Raw genomic sequence first — 22,828 nt, forward strand, 5'->3', positions numbered from 1 at the left:
TGCTAGATACCTGACTCCCAGCCACTGAGAGATGTTTGCTTTCTTTCTCATCACAGCTGCCAGATGCAGGACGATGCAATAATGACAGTGATTGTATCCAAGGGAAGTACAGTCGCCAGGGGCAAGGTAAGAAGGAAGGCATTAAGACTGTGAGCTCTTCAGGGCAGGGACTTTGTCTTTCATTGTCTCTGAAGCCCCAATGTGCTTTTGGTGCTATATGAATAACAGGCTGCCTGCAATTCTTAGTCTAGACGGTACAATGAGAGGCATATTGGAAATGCAGAGATTGGATTAGACAGGTTGTTTTATTACTTTCTCACAGTGCAAGGAAGGTGGCAGTATTTCAGCCTGTCAGCAGAGATGGGTTGAACCCGTTTGGAAAAGGTTAGATACATCTGAACCATGAAAAGATTCTCTCTTGTTCCCACTCTTTGGAAAAAGGGTCAACCACTCCCACTATTACATCCACACCTGCCTGTGCACTCCGCAGCAGTGCCTCATTGGCAGCAGAAACTCAGGTTGAATGCCAGCGTTGCTAACTTCCTTCTCAGGGGGTTTTCTTCCAATCTTAAGGACATGAAGATAATTTCATGAAGCAGGTTGGTAGGAAAATGGCTTACTAAGGTAGAAACAGGATTGTAATGGGGCATGCTGGTCATTCTATCTCCTAATATATAACCCTCCAAGATGCTCTTGGACACTATTTAATTATATACTTTAATTTCCAAGGGGTTTTTTAAGCAGGTGCACCTAAAAGGCAATAAACATGGAGAAGCTGACAAGGGGGTCTGAGTGACCCTGGTAAGGTCTCTCCAGACAACTCCCATATTCCGTGCCAGAGTGATCAGAATCTACCAGAGAGCGGCGATTAACTGGTTACTTTTTGGGGTCACTGTTCCATAGCTGCAGTCTGTGCATTTTTAAAAGTTACTTAGGCAAACCTGGAAACTTGTGGGGGAGAGATCCAGGGGTGACAATGTGGGGACCCTGTCTGTACAACATCTGAATTCTGGCTGATACAGCAATTTTCATAGTGACAACCTCAAAGAATCATTGAATACCTCTATGTGTACGTGGACCCCATCCTTGCTGACAAGGGTTATCTCCCTCCCAGGGATGATGGGGGTCATTAGAACACAACCACTGACCATTCAGATGGAAGCACCTTGGACAATATGTTAACTGGCTCTTCTGGGCTTGAGCTTTCTCCTACCCCTCTGCAGAAGGGGAGGGAGAGCAGAAAATCCCCAAATGCAGGACAAAAACCCCCCAGGTGTTCATGCTAGTCTTTAACAACCACAGAGGTTGAGTGAATACGGGAAAGATACACTGAGATATCCAGAGAAAGCCACACAGGAAGTTTTAGGCAGGAAAGGGGAAGGAGACGGGCATCCCCTCATGGGGGAGGGGAGTAACGGTGGTGGTTTAGCTGCAGGATTAACCAACATCAGAAAACAGAAAGCTGACATGGCAGAGAGGTGAAGACAAACAATGCACAGCAGGAGAGAGACCTGGATACCCCCAGAGTATTCTCATCCCAGCCCAAAGAATACTCTGGAGTGATGAGGAAACTGAGGCAGGGAAATGCCTGTAGGTTTTATTGTTTTTGTATAGATCTGGGTATTTCTCATGCTATTAAATGTAAAGCACAATAGTTTGTTATAAACTTGCAGAGAGTATGTCTGTGTTGTATGTGCTACACCTGTCACGTGCCCTTGAAAAGTTAACCTGTGAGCCCAGAGCATCCACACAGCTGGGGTTTTGGGAAAGGTGGTTAAGGATGGGAAGTCTGAAGGGTCAATATTAGTTCCCGGGCCAAGCAGTTGGACTATGGGATCTCAAGCAGATCCTCTGTCTCACACCCCCTACCAAGAGTGTGCCTAGAGACTCCAAGCCAGAGACAGAGCCTGTTCAGATTCTGGAGCATTTCAGCTCACAGGATTCAGTGGTTGGGTCCTTCACAGCAGTGTGGTGAATGTCTAGGAGACACCACTCAACTAGATCTGTGACAACAGGTGCTGCTAAAAACTGAGCAAATATCTGGACTCACAAGGAACAGGATCTCCTGATCCTCAAAGCCTTACTGCTTCCTAACAATCAAAGTAAACTATTTGCTGGAGTGGTCAGGGGGAGTCAGAACTCTTGGCATCTGTTTGTGGCTTTGCCATGGACTCACATTCTTTGGCCATACCCAACTCCCTTAGCCCTAGTCTGCTGGGTGAAATTCACCCCTGTGCAGAAGGCACAAGACCTGTTTTGCTGGTTTAAAGAGTTGCATCGACCCTGTGCTGACCCTCTGCACAGGGGTGAATCTGACCCACATATGAAGATAGTGGTATTGTCCCCCAAAGTTTTAAAACTGAGTGAGTTAACCACAGACGAATTGCAAAGCCTCGTAGACACTCTGCTACAGCATTATTGCCTTCCTTGTGGTGTGTGAGATATTTGCCACCAGGCCTATTATAATAATTAATTTATTTATTAGTTACTGTTTACTCTCAAGCAAGATCAGGGCCCCATTGTGGTGTGTACTGGAAAAACACAGGGTAAGAGACAGTCTGTGTCCCAAAAAGCTTACAAACCAAACAGACAAAAGAAACAAAGGAAGGACAGTTATCGCTGTTTCACAGATGGGGAACTGAGACACAAAAAGACTATGTGAGTTGTTCAAGGTCACACAAGGAGTCCGTGGCAGAGCTGTGATTTGAACAGTCTTCCAAGTCCTAGGAGCACAAGGCTGCCCTTTGTCTCAATAATGTGAGATTTGACAGTGAGCATCTACAGCTGTTGGACAGTTCCATATTCAACTGCAAGTGTGAACTTTAAACCCTGTTTTCTTCAGGTATCATGACTGGGAAGTGTGTAGATTTCAACAGCAATAACAAGACCTGTGAGATTTTTGGCTGGTGCCCTGTAGAAGAGGACGATCAGATTCCTGAGTAAGAAATGGTCCTATTTTCAGTCAGATTTCCCTTCTTGGTTGTGAGGGGTATTGCTAGTATTACATGTAAGGTTAGGATTGCACTGGAACAAGACCACTGCCTAACTACTGCTGCTCATGAGCCAAATCCTGAAGCCCCTACTCAGGCAAAACTCTAATGGGGCCAAATGCTGACCCTGCTGCTCCATGACCTTGGAACATGGCCACAGTTTTGCAGAGCAGTAAGTACATCCCTGGTGGTGGGGTGGGGTGGCAGGTGCCATGTGTTGCAGTTTCAGGGTAACTCACTTATATTCACCCTCCATGGTCCCATGGGGGCACATTTAAGGTTTCTGGCTCCCAATTGTCACCTCTCTTGGGCGGAGACCCATCACTCTCCCTTCAGAATGGGGTCTTAAGGCTGCACAGCTCCCTGCCAGCCAGTCTGATATCCCTGGCAAGCCAGTCTACCTAAAGGCCAGCCCCCGTGCATTGCTTTCTGTCTCTGAGAGCTCTGAACAGTGTACTGCCAGCCATTACAATTTACCACACAGCTCTTTCTAAGCAAGCACATGTATTCTTAGGGAAAAAGCATTACAGAGAAAATACATAAAAAACCCATTAAAAGAACTTACATGCATGCTAAAAACTTCGCAGAAGTCACCCCCAACTCCAGCCTAGAATACTTGTCAATCATTCAAACCCCACAACTGGGTTTGCCCCCTTGGTTACAAGTTCATGTCAATTTTTCAATCAGGAACTAGACCTTCCAACTGGACAATTTAGCTGTGTGTCTTTATACAGCACAGGCCTTTGCTCTCCAGTATCCTGGACCAGGCAATCACAAATCAATGGCCCTCTCCTCAGGGCACAGCTTCAAAAGGCTGGATAACTGGGGTCGTAGAATTTGCATTAATCATTCCCCAGGAAATCAGCATAACACTTATTGTTCCACTTATTGTTCCATGCCTGCCTGGCACATTTCAATACAATTTATTGTTGGGTTTAGTGTGCGGACGCTGGGTGGTATGGCAGGCTGTGACATACAGGGGGTTAGACTAGATGATCTGGTGGGGTCCCTTCAGTACTTCAGCTTTATTGAACTCCTTAAATTTCCCAGATCTCACATTTGTCACACACCTTAACAGCAACCAAGGAACTTCCATCACACTCTCACACACGTGTATATGGCTGGGAAATTCTGTGGAGTGTCTTGCAGAAGTGCTCTATAATGTACATGCCAGAGCAGCTTACCTGATCCAGCAACAGGTGCCTTCACCGCCTCCGTTCCCTCATCCTCGAGCTGGGAGTCATAATCTTCCCTTTTGGATTCTGGTGTGTTTGAGTGGTTGGGGCTGTCATGGTTACAGAGCTACCTGTAAGTTTGTCCTCTTCCCAGTTTCTCTGAGTGCACCATTTGAGGTCTTTTGCCTTTACCACAATTCTTCCACATTTAGACCATTCCTGGGCTACAGCACCCTGTGGATCAACCATTCCTATCCAGCAGGTTCAACTGAACTCAGGTACCTGTTGTTCTTCCCTGTAGGAATCTGTGATCAATGGTTTACAGGGATCAGACAGCTTTCCTGAAACAAAAGTAGTATTTTAAATAGTGGAACAAAGCACTTAGACAAAAAGGATTTTAAAACAACCGTCTTTCTTAGCTAAAAGCTTCCCATCCCCTGAGTATTGGCAGGCATAACATCTCCAGACACACCGAGCAAGGTGTCATGTGTGAGTTCCCTTGAACCACTACTCCCCTGTCTTGAGAGAATGTTCCTTTTAAAATCTGCCACAGTTCTTTTAATCACCTGCATTCCCAGGCCTTTTCCTATTTTGGCATCGTCTCTTAACAACTCTCAAGAGTTTGCTGAGAAGTGGCTTAACTGGAGCCTTTCCCTTCCTGCTTGTTTTTCCTGACAGCCACCTGTTAATCTAAACCAACATAGTCATACAGTAAACATCCCAATAACCATCTCAACATACTGTATTCATAAATTACAGAGACGCTCCAAATCCATCACAGAGTCTTCCAGGCACTACGGCAAAGGTCCTTCCCCTTTCAGGGTAAGTCAAATTTCCAAACAAAGAGAGGCTTCCAGCAACTCTCCCAGGGTCAAGCAGTGCTGCAGCTCTTCTCCGAGGCTCAGAATCCTTACCCTGTTTATCCAGGGGCTCCCTCCCCAGCAACCTCAATATAGCCCACTAGTGGTGTATTGCCCAAGCCTCTTCCTTCTGCTGTGTACCCTTCTCAGCTTCTTCTAAATCTTACCTCCTCAACTCCTCCCAGATGTCTGCTCCCCAGCATTCTCTAGCCCAGCAATTCTCAACCAGGGGTCCGAGGCCCCCTGGGGGGCTGTGAGCAGGTTTCAGGGGGTCCGCCAAGCAGGGCCAACATTAGGCTCACTGGGGCCCAGGGCAGAAAGCCGAAGTCTCACCATCCAGAGCTGAAGCTGAAACCTGAGCAACTTAGTGTCATGGGGCTCCTTGTGGCGTGGGGCCCTGGACAATTGCCCTGCTTGCTGCCCCCTAATGTCGGCTCTGGCTTTTACATGCAGAAAAACAGTTGTGGCCTAGGCGGGCTGTGGAGTTTTTATAGTATGTTGGGGGTGGGGGGGGAGTCAAAAAGAAAAACGCTGAGAACCCCTGCTCTAGCCCACCATGAAGAACCTCCTGCCAGTCTGTCTCCTGAGCCACAGGCTTGCCTGATATACTGTAGCCTGTCACATGACTGTCACTTAACCTGACCCCCAATCTCCAGCAGGACTTACTCTCTGTTTGGTCATTTGATCTTTAGAAGACCTACAAGTCCCAGAATATCTGTCCTTAAAGGATCCAAGCCTTGGAACACGGCTGGCTGGACCCATGCCACAACTACGCTTAAAGAGAGGACAGACTGCCCTGTTACACAGGAAATGCAGCTAGCTAATAGAGCACCGTCTCCTGGGTTGGGTACATATGAACACGTAGCATTTTTCATAAGTTAGTAAGTTCAAAAAAGCTGCCGTTGTGCACTACAAATGGCTTCTTGATTGAGCAGATCTTAGCAGAGGAGAAGTGAATTTCTCCCCCTTATATCCCTCATTGGGATGAGGGCTGCTCCAACCCAGTGAGGTAGCTGCGTAGTCCCCATGCTGCTTCTCCCACTTCCCTGAGTCACCAGAACTGGGGAGAAGCAGGAGCCTATCAGACACATACCCTGCATGCATTCAAGGGATGGGCATCAATAATGGCTCTGGGGTCCTTCTCAGTCATCCCAGCCACCAGATCATGTTATGGGTGCTCTGACCAGCCCATCTCCTTCCTCCTTCCTCTATGGCTGCTTCCAGGCTTTAGGGTGTATTGTTATGCCAGGGTTTTAGTAGCCTCCTCTCTTCCCCAGCAATGGTGGCATGAAAAGCCAGGAGCCTTGAGTCCTGCGTATGGGTCAGAGAGCTCCCTGCCCCTTTCTGAGGCTGCACAGGATCTTACCATAGAAAGTAAGGTGCTCCCATCATTGGGAGTGAGAGCCTCTCATGAGCCATGGATTTGAGCTTGTTGCCTTTAGTGGGAGTTTTGCTTGAGGATAAAGACTTCAGAATTTGGCCAACATGTTCAGCAGAAAAGTAATTCAAATTCCTCTGTTCTAACTGTAAAACGTCAGGTGCTGTACAGTAGCCAGCTGCAAAACCAAAGGCTAGTCTCTGTATCAGCCAACTGATCAGTGGGTGGGGATGAGGAGAGGACATTTGGCTTCTGCATTATTGCTTCTCCACAGTAAAGTCAACACAGCATATACTGAAAGGAATCTCCTTCATCGGGCACAAGACAAGGCTTGTCTGCATAGCAAATATTCCCCCTTCTCTATAGTGCTTCTACCTAGGGTACTTTGGAATTCATCTTTTTATCTAGAAAGTGCAAGGACCAGACCAAATCTCTCATTGGGTCCTGAATGTGATCGTTTGGATGCTATCCCATATAATTTCTTTGCATCTATTTTTCTTCCCTTTATTGTAATTACTTTAGATGTTGGCTAACTGAAAGACAAGCTCTTGTTAACACGTGTATTTTTCAGCCCCCCATTGCTCTTAGAAGCTGAAAAATTTACCTTATTTATTAAGAACAGCATCACCTTCCCCACGTTTAAAGTCTCCAGGTGAGTATATGTTTTTTTTTTTTTTTTAAAGAGATCAAATGTCAAATCCGTATGACTTTTTTTTTTCTGATCGCTCATGAGTTTGATCTCTGCCACTATGTAAAGCAATGTAGTATTGTACTTATAGCTCTTGGCTCATTTGGTGCAGAAAACACCATCTTTTGTCCCTGAGTCCAGTATTTGGTTGACTGCAGCATTCAATAACAAATCAGTTAGCAGGAATCAGGACTGGTCCTTAAACGAGTCGCTAACCAAAATGGGGATGAAAGCCCTGACCCCCCAAACAATAAGACCGCTCATGTGAGTAAAGTTATGAACTTATTCGCAAGAGCAGGGCCTAACTTTATAACACGTGGGTTAGTATAGCTGGGAGCGAGTCTCAGCCTGGGCAGACAGATTCACACTAGTGTAAGGGCTTGTCTATACTGGCAATTTACAGAGCTGCAACTTTCTTGCTCAGGGGTGTGAAAAAACACCCCACAATGCGCAGCAAGTTTCAGCGCTGTAAAGCGCCAGTGTAAACAGTGCACCAGCGCTGGGAGCCACGCCCCTTGTGAAGGTGGGTTTTTTTAGAATGCTGGGAGAGCTCTCCCCCAGCGCTCTGCCGCGACCACACAAGGCACGTTAAAGCGCTGCCAGCGTAGACTAGCCCTAACTCACACACCTTCTGGGTGTGGTGTTCTATCCCATCTAGTGGCACCGGGACCACTTAGAGAGAGAGAGAGAGAGAGAGAGTTAAAATGAGTCTGCTTTACGGCCTTAGCTAAGAGCCAGTTGGCTTTTAGCTCATGCAGTAGAGGCTCATGCACTAAGCTCCAGCGGCCCCACATTCGATCCCGCCCACCGATGACTAGGGTCTGTCGGTGTTACACTAGCACACTAAAAATAGTGGTGTAGACGTTGCTGCACTGGCAGAGACTCACTCCTAGCTACACTAAACCACACGTTATAAAGTTAGGCCACCTGAGCGCAGACACAGGCGATTGGGTGGCTAGCCCGAGCCTCTGCAGCAACGTCCACACTGCTATTTTTGCTATGCTAGATCAAGTCCAGCTAGCATGAGTCCGTCTACCCAGACTGGGAAGCTCACATCCAGCTGCAGTGTAGCCATACCCCTAGTGGCTAGAGCACTGGATTGGGACTCAGGAGACCTAGTTCTATTCCCAGCTGTGCCACTGACCTTGGACAAGTCACTTTGCCCTCTATATGCCTCAGTTTATCCATCCGTAAAATGGGGGTAATCATGCTGACCTCCTTTGTAAAGCACTTTGAGATCTATTGATGAAAAATGCCTACATAGGAACTAGGTAGTATTATAAGGAACACTTCAGCTATGTAAAACCTGCTGCGTTGGTGCTAGCATTCAGCTGTATTTGGCTGTAAATGGTGTCTAATTTTAGTCTTAAAATCAGAGAAGCAGAGATTGCAATGAAATTTACTGGAGAGCTCAGTTGTCATGGTACACACACCTCTCCTCTTTCTCTGTCTTTTTATTCTTCTGAGGGCAGAAATATAAAATGAAGTACTACAATGGGAGCAGCTAAAGCACCAGGACAACCTAGATAGTATGGAAAATTGTCAAAGACCCTTCACATCATTACAATTTCTGCTTCTAATACAGTAATTGATTTAGGAAATAATTCCCTCAGTGCCTCTCTGTAAACTGTCTCTCTGACCAAAGGAACAAGTGTAAGAGGATTTGTTGCTAGTTTGATTATAAATTTGATCCAGAACAAATGAACAAAAGTCATTTGTGCTGGGCATGACAGATTTCCCTTCTATAGATTTGTCCTGTCCCTGTACTATTTATGAGGTTAAATACACAGTAACCTGACATTAATCCATGCTGCTCTCTCAAGCAGCATGTATTCAGTAGAGTCTGTCCAGCCACCATTACTCAGTGCCATGGATTGCCAGTTCAGTGCTCCCAGGAGAGGAGAAAGAGAATAAGATATTCTACAGTGGTAATAAGGTGAAATGCACAGAACCCAGCTAAACAAATCCCCCTGTCATATTTTGCCTTCACTATCTTAATTTCTTCATGACAAAACCATGTTACAAAGTCAAAATGGGACCAGTTACACTAATGTAAATCCAGAGAAACTCCAACTGACTTGAATGAAGTTAATCTGGTTTACAATAGTGTAAGTGAGCGTTATGCCCTTTTGGCCAGGAATTCTCTTAGTATGTGTTAGTACAGCACCTAGCACAATGGGACCTGTCCTGACTGTGGCCTGTAGGTACTACTGCAATATAAACAAACAACAACAGAAACAATCTGGAGCACTGTGTCCATAATGGTTTATAGCTAAAACCCTCTCTTCCACTGCTTTGAAAACAAATTTCTGAGCCTTGCCTCAATCCTTATTTCTGTCTCTAAATTATAAGTTTTGCAAAACAATGTACGTTCTTTGCTCTCGTGTTGCTGATTTTAAAGCACGATACTCACTATGGCCTAGCTTTTCGAAAGAGCTCAGTACCCGCTCAGGCATGGAAACAAGTGTCCAGGTTTTCAAAAGAACTTTGCACGTTGGGTGCAGAACTCTTATGAGACTCTGGACATCAGCTGCTGGGTGGTGAGTAATGAGCTCATTTGAAAATCTGGCTTTTTATACCACAACTAATCAAACTATCACATTTCATTCAGTTGACATGCAGATTCTTTTTTATTCACAGACGCAACCTGGTGGAGGGCATTACCACAAGCTATCTGAAAAAATGCACCTACCACAAAAACAAAGATCCCTTGTGCCCTGTGTTTGAGCTGGGATACATTGTGAAGGAATCGGGACAAAATTTTCGTGCTCTGGCCTTTAAGGTACACAGATTTCAACTGATGTTTACTTTGGTCATGAGAATGAGGGGGTGTATGAGGTTGACCTGAAATGTGTGTGGGGGGGTTTGGCCACTGAAGTGAAAAATCGTCATTAGCACAGCTCTATACCTTGATCCATATCACTTTATATATTTTGTTTGCAGCAAAATCCAAACTTGGGAAATAGGAGTCAACAAGGTGTCCTTGTTTACACTTCAAGCTGGAGGAACAAATTTCAGCTCAGGGAGACATACTCGCTGTGCTAACATGGTGAAAGTAAAATGTAGCCATGGTGGTGTGAGCAGCATAAGGCACTAGATGCCCTGAGAATGTACCTAGCAGGCATGTCTCCTCCAGCTCAAAATGCAGACATATCCTTAGGGCATAGCTACACTTGCAGATGTAGAGCGCTTTGAGTTAAACTGCCTTCGGAGAGCGCAGTAGGGAAAGCGCTGTAGTCTGTCCACACTGACAGCTGCCAGCGCAATGGCGTGTCCACAGAGAGCAGTGCATTGTGGTAGCTATCCCAGCATGCAAGTGGCTGCAACGTGCTTTTCAGATGGGGGGGGGCGTGGAGTGTGACAGGGAGTGTGTTGTGTGTATGTGGGGGGAGAGAGAGTGGGTTTTGGGGGGGCTGAGAGCATGTCAGCATGCTGTCTTGTAAGTTCAGACAGCAGCAGACCTCCCCCCTCCCCCTCTCCCTCCCCCTCTCTCTCACACAGCATTCCACAGTAATGGTTGCTTTGTCTTGGAGCAGATAAGCATGCTGGCTGTCAGAAATGGAGCTTTCAAAGGTCACATCGGCATGCCTGCAGTGATTCCAAAACAATAAGAGTGGCCACTTGATTTAAGGAGATTATGGGACGTTTCTGGAGGCTGATCAGAGCTCAGTAATGCAACACCTTGTTCACACTGACGCTGGGGCGCTCCAGCAGGGGTGCATCAAACATTATTCTACTTGCCGAGGTGGAGTACCAGGAGCGCTCTAGCTGTGGAGTCAGAGTGCTCTACGTGTCTTGCCAGTGTGGACGGGTAGTGAGCTAGTGCACCCCGGGGCTCCTTTAATGCGCTGTAACTCGCAAGTGTAGCCAAGCCCTTAGACTATAGAGAAATATGATCTAATCTGCAAAAAGAGATCAGGAAAAGCAGAGCATTTCGTGCTCATGTTAACAAGGATTGTGTGTATTTGCCACGTTGCTGATCACGAGGTGCTACAATGTTGTTTGTTTTAGAACAAATAAAGAGGGTTTTTTTTTCTGTCTCCACCCTTCTCATCCTGTTTGGCCTTTGTATTGAGAAGCTCACCGCTGCTTTGGTTCAGGCTTTTTTGCTTCCTTATTGCTTTTTGTTAACATTTCCCTCTCCAGCTCCACAAGTGCACATGCATGGCTCTCACACAAGCCACCTGTCTACATGTTAGCATCTTACACCAGGGAAGAGGAAGAGGTGAAACATGTTACTATGGAGCATCCCTTTCCAAATTAAAAAGCTAACAAAACCAGGATGCATCAGAGCATCCTGAGCACAAATTTCTGCATGATAATGACGTGGATATTTCCTGTCCTTTTGTCGTGTCTCTCTTAGGGCGGGGTTGTTGGTATCACCATAGACTGGGACTGTGACCTCGACTGGCCCGTGACATACTGTAAACCTGTTTACCAGTTTCACGGACTTTACAATGATGACAATAATGTTTCACCAGGCTTCAACTTCAGGTAAGATGGCCCTATTATCTTCTGTTCAGCCTTCATATATAGTTTCTTTCATCCTGGAGGATCTCAAAGCACATTACAGACTCTATAAAAACAGGGATTATTCTCCCGGCTACCAAAATAAATGTCACTGTTGCATGTGCAAAGAGCAGCCGTTTGCTTTAGACCAGGAAGTGAAAATGCTCCACCTCCCTTTAATCAGTTGTCCTTCCTCTCTTCCTCTTCTCACACACCCAGGCACTCACTCCAGACTCCTAGCTCTGAGCCATTGCAAAACCCTCCCAGGGTCACCCATATGCCCCAAATTAAAACATCATCGTAATCACAACACGATGTATTTCCTTTGCTGAAATGGGTTAGCAGATCCCATAATTGTCACTATAGCTGTATAGTGCTACACCTGGCACTGAACTTAATAGTAACACGTAGCTCTTATATAGCACTTTGCATTCTTAGTTCTCAAAACACAGGCGGTCAGTATCATTACTGCCCCTCTGTCATGACAGGCAGGGTGGCTGGGCCAAATTTGAGTGAGTGACATTGTGACTTGGTGCATGGGGTCAACAATTTGACCCGGCTCCCCTTCTGTCATAACGGGGGAGGGGGAGGAGGGAGGCAGCCAGGCCAAACCTGAGTGGCACTGACCCTCTGTGCTGCGTTCCAATGCCAAGAGCAGGAGCCGCTCCTGCAGGGTGAGTACAGAGTAGGCTTGCTCTCTGACCCTACCAACCCCTCAGAGTTGGCGGTGCCATGCCAGCAGGTGCTGCTGAGAGTGGTCCGTGCTCCCTCAGTGGGGCGAGGAGGAGCAGAAGTATGCTAGCCAATGATTTTGGGGTTCCCCCCATCAAACTTGGATGCTGGGTGGGCTGCAAAAAAAGACAACATGCAGTTGGTGGGTCACCTTATTAATATGTTCCAAATGTAGTAAGAGCATGAGTATATTCACTACACGTATTGTCAAGAACAAGGTATTTGTGAGTTAGGCCAAACTTTCCTAAAACCAGCCAGATACCCTCTAAACTGGTACCACAGTGATCACAGAAATTCACACCCTACATCCATTCACCCATTAGTGGTATAGGATTCTCAGTCGAATGCCTCATCATAGATTGCCTAGCTATAGATATTGAAATACCCACCCATTTTTTGTATTTGTTTGTTGTTCATTTCTTTATATTTACGTAATAGTAACAAATGAGAGCCCTGTGCACCGTAACACTTAATTATTCTTCTTGTAATAACATAATACACCCAGTAGCAATAAACAACAAATGTTCAAACAGGAGCAAATGAACTCATCTCATCTTAGCTAGTCATGAAATTTTCAGTTGAATATTTTCAGTTCATTCACTGATTTTGATTTGGAAGAGGTCAGCTTCAGGGTAAAAATAATACTAACTAACAAGCTGTTATCTAGCACTTTTCCTCAGCTCTTATCCTCAAAGCACTTTACAAAGGATGTCACTATTATTAGCCCCATTTTCCAAATGGGGAAACTGAGGCACCAAGCAGGGAAGTGACTTGCCCTAGGTCATCCAGCAGGGCAAGAGTCTCCCAAGTCCCAGTCCCTTCCTCTGTCCACTCAATCACAAAAGTTCTAGTTTCTCAATTTTCTAAGTGGTTTATATTAGTTTGGTTTATTTTTGTTTTCTAAAGACCAAGAAAGGCCATTTAACATATTATCTGTCTGATTGGAAAGGTATGCCAAATACTACAGAGAGAATGGAACTAACTACAGGACTTTGTACAAGGTGTTTGGAATCCGGTTCGACATCCTGGTGAATGGAAAGGTAACATCCTGTGTGAATTCATTTTAAATTTAATTCATGGATTTCTCATGAGCCTAGCTTTTAATTTCATTGCCAGTTCATGTGTTGTTATATAATCCACCCCAGTATCTGAACCTAGTGCATCTCAGGGTCTTAGACTCAGAATGAAGGTTGAATGAGAGTCAGGATGGCGTGTATGCCATTTCTATATATCCCACCCTGAAGCTCATTTACTGAAGTAGAGGGGTTGAATTGTTTCAGCAAACTTTGTAGGGATGGATATGATTTCTGCTGGAGTCCTGGGTGCTTCCTGCTGTGACAGAGCGCTCTCTCTCTCTCTCTCTCTCTCTCTCTCGATGCAAGTTAATAGATAAACTGTCAGTAGATGGCACTTGGGAATATGTAGCATAGTTCCTGGTTTTGCAAATGGTTCTCTCTGTACAGCTATTTACACCAGCTCTTTACACTTTCCACAATGGCCATTGAGCACTGCAAGCCATTTTCTAAGGCTGGTGTTTAAAGATAATAGGTCACAGTCGTCAAATCTAATGGTTTGGTCAATCAGAAAGTAACCATTGTGAGCTGATGGTCTCTGTCTTTTCCTGGTGCCCACATCCCAGAATCACCCCTACATTAGTATAGATGGCACTCTGGTTGGCAGTCTCAGCACAGACACCAAGCATGGGTGTGGAGACAGACTTGCCCCTTGTCACTAGAAACTGGTCTCTTTGGGTCATGAGTAGTTGAGGAGCATTGCAGGAGGAGCATAAGGAAAGTCATTGGAATTGCCCATCCTTTTCCTGTTCTTTGCCTAAATAGAGCACTCCAGTTGCATGGACGGAAATCCCAGTGCCTTCAGGAATATTCAGTTCACAAAAGAAAAAGAAAGTAATGGCTTGATATCTAAAATGCCCAGTCACCCCATCTCCTTCTCTAGAGGGGTATCCACAGCTCCTGCATACCTCTGAGAGGGAGTGAACTCTTCTAGTGGTAGCCACACAAGGTTCCTTAGCAGGGTCATCTCTAGCCCTACTCGTTCCTTCCCCCCTGCAGGATTCCTCTGCTTTATTAAGAGATCCTGCCTATTTTCTCTGATTTTATTCAGGCAGGTAAATTTGACATCATCCCAACAATGACCACGATAGGCTCTGGAATTGGTATATTTGGAGTGGTGAGTATTGCTATGTCCAGCCTGCATGTGAACATGCAAATTATTCTGCTTGCATGTGGCACTGAAGTGAAAGTGACTTTGAGCTATAGCAAAATACCAGCTCCACATAGGCATCCACCTGGCCCTGTAAATGTGGAAAATGCAAAATGAATAGGAGGAGATATTTCCTTGCAATAGAGCTCATCTATCTCCAGATCCCATAGATATGAACAAACCACGGTGCAATGGGGACTGATGTTAGATGGTCTGCATATCAGCTTGGACTGCCATCTTGCTGGACCCAGTCAAGCTAAGGAAAGTCAGGCCTGGTCAATATTTTCATGGGAGACCTCCAAAAGAAACGCTGGAGCAAATATTCTGGCTGATAGGTAGAGGTCTTCCTTTTGCATATGTTCCAAACCAATACCCCAGCATGGTTTTCAGTGGTGAGGTTCTGTCTTTGAGGTGAGATACCACATTGGGATCCTGGCTGCTTGTTGCCATTAAAGACTGCATAGCACCTTTTGCAACAGGAAAGGTGTTAAACTTAGGGTGTTAGCCAAATTACAGTTTAAGTAATTACTTTCTGCCTACTTAAGTCCCCTGGCTTGAATCCTGCATGTATCACTTCTGTCCTAAACTAAGGGTAGGTCTACACTTACCCGGTAGTTCGGCGGCAAGCAAATCGAACTTCTGGGTTCGACTTATCGCGTCTTGTCTGGACGCGATAAGTCGAACCCGGAAGTGCTCGCCGTCGACTGCGGTACTCCAGCTCGACAAGAGGAGTACGCGAAGTCGACGGGGGAGCCTGCCTGCCGCGTTTGGACGGAGGTAAGTTCGAACTAAGATACTTCGAACTTCAGCTACGTTATTCACGTAGCTGAAGTTGCGTACCTTAGTTCGAATTGGGGGGTTAGTGTAGACCTGCCCTAAGGTGCAGTATGACTCTGCACTATTAAACAGCTGCCATGTTCCACGTCCAAAGTGGATGAAGTGATTGCTGTTTGCAAGGTGCTTTGGGATACTTTGGGATGAATGTTATAGACTCAGGAGATTGGTGCAGATTCCTGGTTTACAGGATCTAATACTGTAGGTGCTGCCCTAACCATGGTTTGGTTTCTGTGTCATGCTTTGTCTGATTTAAGGCATCTATAGTGTGTGATCTGCTCCTACTGCACTTTCTCCCACGACGGGATTATTATAAACAGAGGAAATTCAAATATGCGGAAATGAGGACTCCTGTGTGTGTAAGTAACAATTAATTCCTCTTTTACTTGAGACTGCAGAGGGCAGGAGGTATTTGTATATATGTATGTGTGTTCATGTAGAGAGATTATACAACAAATCTGTCTGTGTGTGTATATGTACAGTATATAAAAATATTTTGGAGAGCAGCTAGACACTTCCTTCTCTGGATCGGTTGGCTCTAGTGATTGTCAAATCCACATAACACTGAACAGAGACTAGAACCCATGACCTTCAGCTCTGAAGGCCCTTCGTTATGAAGAATTTCCATTCGCTCTTTGCTTATTCCCTCAGTGGTCCAATCACTAAAGAGCGGCAGTCAGTGTTTGCCCTAACTCTGCTATGACTGGAGTCAATGGCAAAACTCCCATTGGCTTCAGTGGGAGCAGAGCTAGGCCAGCACTGACTGCTTTTAAAACCCAATAAGAACATGAGAACGGCCGTACTGGGTCAGACCAAAGGTCCATCCAGCCCAGTATCCTGTCTGCCAACAGTGGCCAATGCCAGGTGCCCCAGAGGGAGTGAACCTAACAGGTAATGATCAAGTGATCTCTCTCCTGCCATCCATCTCCACCCTCTGACAAACAGAGGCTAGGGACACCATTCCTTACCCATCCTGGCTAATAGCCATTAATGGACTTAACCTCTATGAATTTATCCAGTTCTCTTTTAAACCCTGTTATAGTCCTAGCCTTCACAACCTCCTTAGGCAAGGAGTTCCACAAGTTGACTGTGCACTGTGTGAAGAAGAACTTCCTTTTACTTGTTTTATATGTGCTGCCCATTAATTTCACCCATATCACCTTAGAATAACATCATAACATTGCAACACTGCAAATCTAGGTTGTTTTTTCACAGCTGCCTAAGGGATCTGGACTGTCAATTTCCATTCAAATGAACAGCTATTCCAGAAATTAATTTTAATGGGCATTGAGCACCCAGATCTCCTAGGTGGATTTGAAAATCTCAGTCCTTATGTCTAATGATCCATTCTCAGAGTCGTGAGGTTGAGTTGGGGTTAAATCCTTTGCTCTATCTACAGTGCATCCTACAGGACAAGAGGTGACTTGCAGAAAGAACTTATTCTTGGGTGTTTTAAAAGAATACCCATTGAAATCTGGGGTTATTCATGAGTCACTGGACATACACTTACTGATCTTTCTAGAATACCTTTTAACTAGAGCTGTCAAGCGATTAAAAAAATTAATCGCGCGATCAAACGAATTGCATTATTAATCAAACTGTTAAACAATAATAGAATACCATTTATTTAAATATTTTTGGATGTTTTCTACATTTTCAAATATATTGATTTCAATTACAACAGAATAAAAAGTGAACAGTGCTCACTTTTTATTACAAGTATTTGCACTGTAAAAAAAACAAAATAAATAGTATTTTTCAATTCACCTCATACAAGTACTGTAGTGCAATCTCTTTATCATGAACGTTGAACTTACAAATGTAGAATTTATGTACAAAAAAACTGCATTCAAAAATAAGCCAATGTAAAATTTTAGAGCCTGCAAGTCCACTCAGTCCTACTTCTTGTTCAGCCAATTGCTCAGACAAACAAGTTTGTTTACATTTGCAGGAGATAATGCTGCCTGCTTCTTGTTTACAATGTCACCTGAAAGTGAGAACAGGCGTTCTCATGGCATTGTTGTAACTGACATTGCAAGATATTTACGTGCCAGATGTGCTAAAGATTCATATGTCCCTTCATGCTTCAACCACCATTCCAGGGGAAATGCGTCCATGCCGAAGACGGGTTCTGCTCGATAACAATCCAAAGCAGTGCGGACTGACACATGTTCATTTTCATTATCTGAGTCAGATGCCACCAGCAGAAGGTTGATTTTCTTTTTTGATGATTCGGGTTCTGTAGTTTCCGCATCGGAGTGCTGCTCTTTTAAGACTTCTGAAAGCATGCTCCACACCTCGTCCCTCTCAGATTTTGGAAGGCACTTCAGATTCTTAAACCTTGGGTCGAGTGCTGTAACTATCTTTAGAAATCTCACATTGGTACCTTCTTTGCGTTTTGTCAAATCTGCAGTGAAAGTGTTCTTAAAATAAAGAAAATGTGCTGGGTCATCATCTGAGACTGCTATAACATGAAATGCAGGTAAAACAGCAGGGGACATACAATTCTCCCCCAAAGAGTTCAGTAACAAATTTAATTCACGCATTATTTTTTTAACGAGCATCATCAGCATGGAAGCATGTCCTCTGGAATGGTGGCCGAAACATGAAGGGGAATACGAATGTTTAGCATATCTGGCACGTAGATACCTAAAAAAGTGCCATGCAAATACCTGCTCTCACTTTCTGGTGACACTGTAAATAAGAAGAGGGCAGCATTATCTCCTGTAAATGTGATCAAACTTATTTCTCTTAGCGATTGGCTGAACAAGAAGTAGGACTGAGTGGACTTATAGGCTCTGAAGTTTTACATTGTTTTGTTTTTGAGTGCAGTTATGTACCAAAAAAGAAATCTACATTTGTAAGTTGTACTTTCACGACAAAGAGATCCCGCTTCAGTACTTGTATGAGGTGAACTGAAAAATACTGTTTCTTTTGTTTATCATTTTTACAGTGCAAATATTTATAATAAAAACATACACTTTGATTTCAATTACAACATAAAATATATATGAAAATGTAGAAAAACATCCAAAATATTTAATAAATTTCAATTGGTATTCTATTCTATAACAATACGATTAAAACTGCGATTAATCGCGATTAATTTTTTAAATCGTGATTAATTTTTTTGAGTTAATCACGTGAGTTAACTGCGATTAATCGACAGCCCTACTTTTAACACAAACCTACTCTGATTTCCAAAGAGTTGGGAATGCTTCACTAAGCATGGTGTGAAACATTGAGACCAATTGGATCATGGCTACTGTTGCACAACAGAGATTAGTCTTTATCACTGATGCTGTTGTGGGGTAATCCCAGAAGGAATAATTGTTTCATCTGGTTTGGACTGGGCAATATTACAGGAAAAAGAAGAGGCTTCCCCTTCCTCCATGAGCAATCTGCAGAACAACGTGACGGGCTCTCAGTGAAATGTAAGTGGACTCCCCTATCTAAGTTAGATGCACCATTGAAAGTTGATGAAGTCACACCATTTGACCCAGTGATGAATCTGGCCCTCCCTGTTTCATACAAGGCATGAGAAAGATGCTGTTAAGATAACAGAGCTGGGGAGAGCAACAAGAGAGAGTTGAAATAGGGTTGCAGATGTGGCTTATGGTTGGTTAGATCAACAGACGGGGGCCGTAAAATCTTAATAGGTGTCAATATTTCATTGTGTGGGTTGGGTGCATGCCCGCATCATGGAGATAACATCTGTGGTGAATGGCCTGGGTTACTTGTAAAGTTTTGGGCGTGACTATGGCAAAGTCAGTTGAAGTACAGCTTAGCTCAGAGCTGTGCCTCCTGGGGAGGTGCTGGGCAGGAAGACCCATCCAGGAGAAGGTGGTGATGACTTTTACTGAACCTGTCTCTTTCTTGGCAGGGTCTGCACTGAAAGAAGAACCTGTATCCTCTTCCTCTTCTGATATGTTGAAATAGCCCCCAGTTCATCAGGCCATCACAGACCAAATGCCAGCTGAACTCACCATTTTATACCTTAGACTGAGTCTTCCTAGGCTGATACATCTGGTCTATGGTTCAGCAGACTATATTTGTCAGGATTGGAGTGCACACCTTTATGAGCTCAGCCAAAATGTGAGTGGAAGGCTGATGGGCTGCAAGACAGCAGATGGTTCTGATTTAGTCGCAGCTTTAGGCATTGACTAGTGGTGACTAAACTATTCTGGCATGGGGGATCCCCACTGAGTTCACCCCAAGAAAAGAGAAGCATGGAGCCCATTCAGTTAAAGCACAGAGGGACTTTTTCCTTGTTGCTCTTTTTTTAAAAGGCCCTCTGAAGTTAGGGTGACCAGCTGTCCCCATTTTATAGGGACAGTCCCAATATTCAGGGCTTGGTCTTATATAGGCGCCTATTACCCCCCACCCCTGTCCCGATTTTTCACACTTGCTATCTGGTCAGCCTATGTGAAGTGCTATCATCCTTGGTCCAAATACAATATACAGAGAGGGAGAGAGGTTAGGCCAAACTAAATACTGAGTCTAAAACAAACATGGGAAGACCCAAACAGCACTGATTACATCACCCTCCTGATCCCTAGTTGGGTGTTGGCATCACATGTGATAAGGCACACACCCCCATAGAGTCTAATGAGATCACAGCAGACAGTTCTAGTCCCACCTAGACCTTCGGTGGTCTATGAAATGCACAGAGGCTGTTTGGAGCTATGCTCTGGATTAGCCTAGGCTCTGTCTGATTTGTAGGGACTTTGTTAGCCCTGGCTAAGCCACTGCCCAGTAGAGGAAGTGCCTCCTCCTGATGAAGACAGCACTGTTCCTCTTGGTCAATTACAACACTTGGTAATTATATGTGGTGGGGAAATGGTTATTTTGTAATAATGTATTTTATTAAAAAATAAACCTCTAGTTTTTCTACTAATTCACCTCTCTGTGCCAGTGCTTGTCCTTGGAGGGTGTAGATAGATACAGTGTGCTGGCAGGCACTGAAGAATTCAGCATCTCAGGAAGGTCGTATTTACAGTCTATAGCTCTTCTCCTCTTGCCTAACAAAGAATGTGACCATAATTTATGCAAACCTGGTGCAGCAGCCAGAGCTGCATGTAGACAGTGAGGATATGCCCAACCCATCATTTTAACTCTGCACAATCTAGACTGCATCTCTCTGCTCACTTTTCCCTCATGCTGCACATGCCTGGGGTCCCCCTTAAATTGTCGTACCTTGTTTAATTCTATTTCTATGGCCAGTTTGCTCTGCACTCTTCAGGGGAAATTCTATCTGAATTGCTTAATTGTTAGTTTCCCTCTGCATCCCAACTTTACCCATAATCTATTTTTGCTCAAATGACATAATAATACTTTGCAATTCTTTCATCCAAGGAGCTCAGAACATTTTCCACAAATCAACTAGTTAAGCTTTACAACACTTCTGTGTGGGTAGTAAAGGATTTATAGGGATCACTTCATCTGCCACAGGAATCCAGCCATCTCTGGTGTGGGACGCAAGAGCTGTTTGACAGCACACAGCAATATTACACCACAGTGTAGGACAGGAAATGAAGGAGAATCTTGTAACATTTGTAACTGCAGGAGGAATTTAGTTAGCAGCTCACCTAATTGCACTGCAAATCATTCATTAACAAGGGTCTATTCCTCCCCTGTTAACCCAAAAGGTACTTTAGCTTTCCCACTAATCTATACTGACTGATCAATTTAACTAATCTTTTCTACCCTTTGTAATGACCTTGCTATTATACATTATAGCCCTTTAAGAGAGCTGATGACAAGAAACTCCATATCCTCTATCAACTGGACTCAATTAAGGTTAAGAGCCACAGGGAGAGAGAAAAGCTCCCTGCCTCTGAGGTGAGCAGATATACTCTGCAGGGATGACTTTGCCAGGCATTAGATCAGCAGGACAGTACATGATACCAGATTCTGACTTTAGACGCACCTCATTCCATAGTTTACAAAAATCCTGCCACTGCTGCACTGCATTTAGTGATTTAATATAATATCAGATGTACCTTGTCCTAAGTGAACTATCACTTCCTGGATACCTTGCATCACTGTGTCACACCAATACCAGGAGTTTCAACAGCTGCAGCATTGTGCACGTGCTCTGGAATAACAGAGAGCATTTCTGCAGCGGTCACTATGCACATCCATGCCATAATCATAGAAAGCTGACTATCAGTCACATCCCAGAGCTGCTCAAGAAAAACACAAGTACAACACACGCTTTATGGGTGAATCTTCAAATAACAAATACGCTGCAGCAATAATTGTCTAGTGTGGCTGCATTGTTCCCCTTGCAGTGACAGACTACAACCAGCAGATGGAACTAACAGACCATTGATGGCCTTTGAATTAAAAGGCAGCATCGGAAAAATTGAATTGTCAGAGATCACAAACACTGAAATAAATGTGTTCGCACAACCTTTTGTGCCAGTTAAACTGACTCAATCCTTAAGGTAAACCAGTGCAAGCTGCGTGCAGAGAAACTGATAGTTCCTGGCTTCTTGATATTTTAACTTTTGGGCTTCTGATAAGTGAGTTGGAGACAGGCTTTGTATTTTGATTTTTAAAAAGGAGGAATAAAGCATTTGGGAAAATGCTACTTTATCAGTACTGCCAACTCTAAACATTCAAGAGTCAGTCCTCCTTTCCCCCAAATCATGACCTTGTCCTTAAAATCATGATATTTTAAAATACATATACATTGAGTTCTTTTTATTTGCCTTGTGGTTTATGAGAATTTAGGGCATATTTTCAAGCTTTCTGCAACCATGGGGGCTTAATAAAGAGAGCTGAGATTCTCACGTAATTACTTGTCCCAGGGCCCGGGAGCTTTACGTTAAATACCAAATATCACGAGACTCATGATAATATTGCAAGAGTTGCCAACTGTTTTGTTTTAATACAGATCTTCCCCTTTTGCTCCATTGAGATGTAGAAAAACCTGTAACACCTCCAAGGCTAGGCCTGGTGGAAGGTAGGCTATATCTGGGCATATAGCATGTGAAATAAGGCCAAATGAGCAGACAGAGATGCACCAGCTCTTTCGTTCATTCAGTCTAGGCAGGTGGGTCCTTCTTAGGTGTAGTTTCTATGCTTCAGTGTTGTCCACTCATAAACCCTTCCCTCTATCCTGCTGCTTTTAAATTATGTTTGATACAAAAAATAGCTCATCCAAGTAAAGAGAAGAGGTCTCCCTGACTCATATTCTTCTGTCCGGCTGGAGCCTTTTTGTCTTCCAAGTATTCATTTGGATGTGACAGTGAGTCTAAGAGTCAGGGGCCTGGGAAAATGGCCTCTGAAATGACCGGTAAACATTCGAGAAGAAAATGAAAACTGCCTTTTGATTGTGCCTAGTTCTCTCCTGTGCCAAAAGTAAACTGAAGAGAGAAAGGTACAAGTGCTATCATGGGGAATCTGGGTAGCTCAATGCTGCCCCCTACAGT

At 44.3% G+C, this 22,828-nt stretch overlaps 1 protein-coding gene across 1 annotated transcript in view; it reads left to right on the forward strand.

Annotated features, from left to right (window-relative positions):
* The window catches only part of P2RX1 (purinergic receptor P2X 1), a 32,151-nt gene extending 11,909 nt beyond the window's left edge, over positions 1 to 20,242 (forward strand). Inside the window, exons 4-13 of the mRNA XM_065418223.1 lie at positions 57 to 126; positions 2,843 to 2,939; positions 6,975 to 7,055; positions 9,732 to 9,873; positions 11,455 to 11,585; positions 13,282 to 13,372; positions 14,457 to 14,522; positions 15,647 to 15,748; positions 18,755 to 18,823; positions 19,273 to 20,242. Of these exons, the coding sequence (XP_065274295.1) occupies positions 57 to 126; positions 2,843 to 2,939; positions 6,975 to 7,055; positions 9,732 to 9,873; positions 11,455 to 11,585; positions 13,282 to 13,372; positions 14,457 to 14,522; positions 15,647 to 15,748; positions 18,755 to 18,820 (846 nt within the window). The 3' untranslated portion in view covers positions 18,821 to 18,823; positions 19,273 to 20,242. The remainder of the gene's footprint in view (positions 1 to 56; positions 127 to 2,842; positions 2,940 to 6,974; positions 7,056 to 9,731; positions 9,874 to 11,454; positions 11,586 to 13,281; positions 13,373 to 14,456; positions 14,523 to 15,646; positions 15,749 to 18,754; positions 18,824 to 19,272) is intronic.
* Positions 20,243 to 22,828: the final 2,586 nt, after the last annotated feature.

Source organism: Emys orbicularis, chromosome 17 (assembly GCF_028017835.1).
Source record: "Emys orbicularis isolate rEmyOrb1 chromosome 17, rEmyOrb1.hap1, whole genome shotgun sequence".
Classification (NCBI taxonomy): domain Eukaryota; kingdom Metazoa; phylum Chordata; order Testudines; family Emydidae; genus Emys; species Emys orbicularis.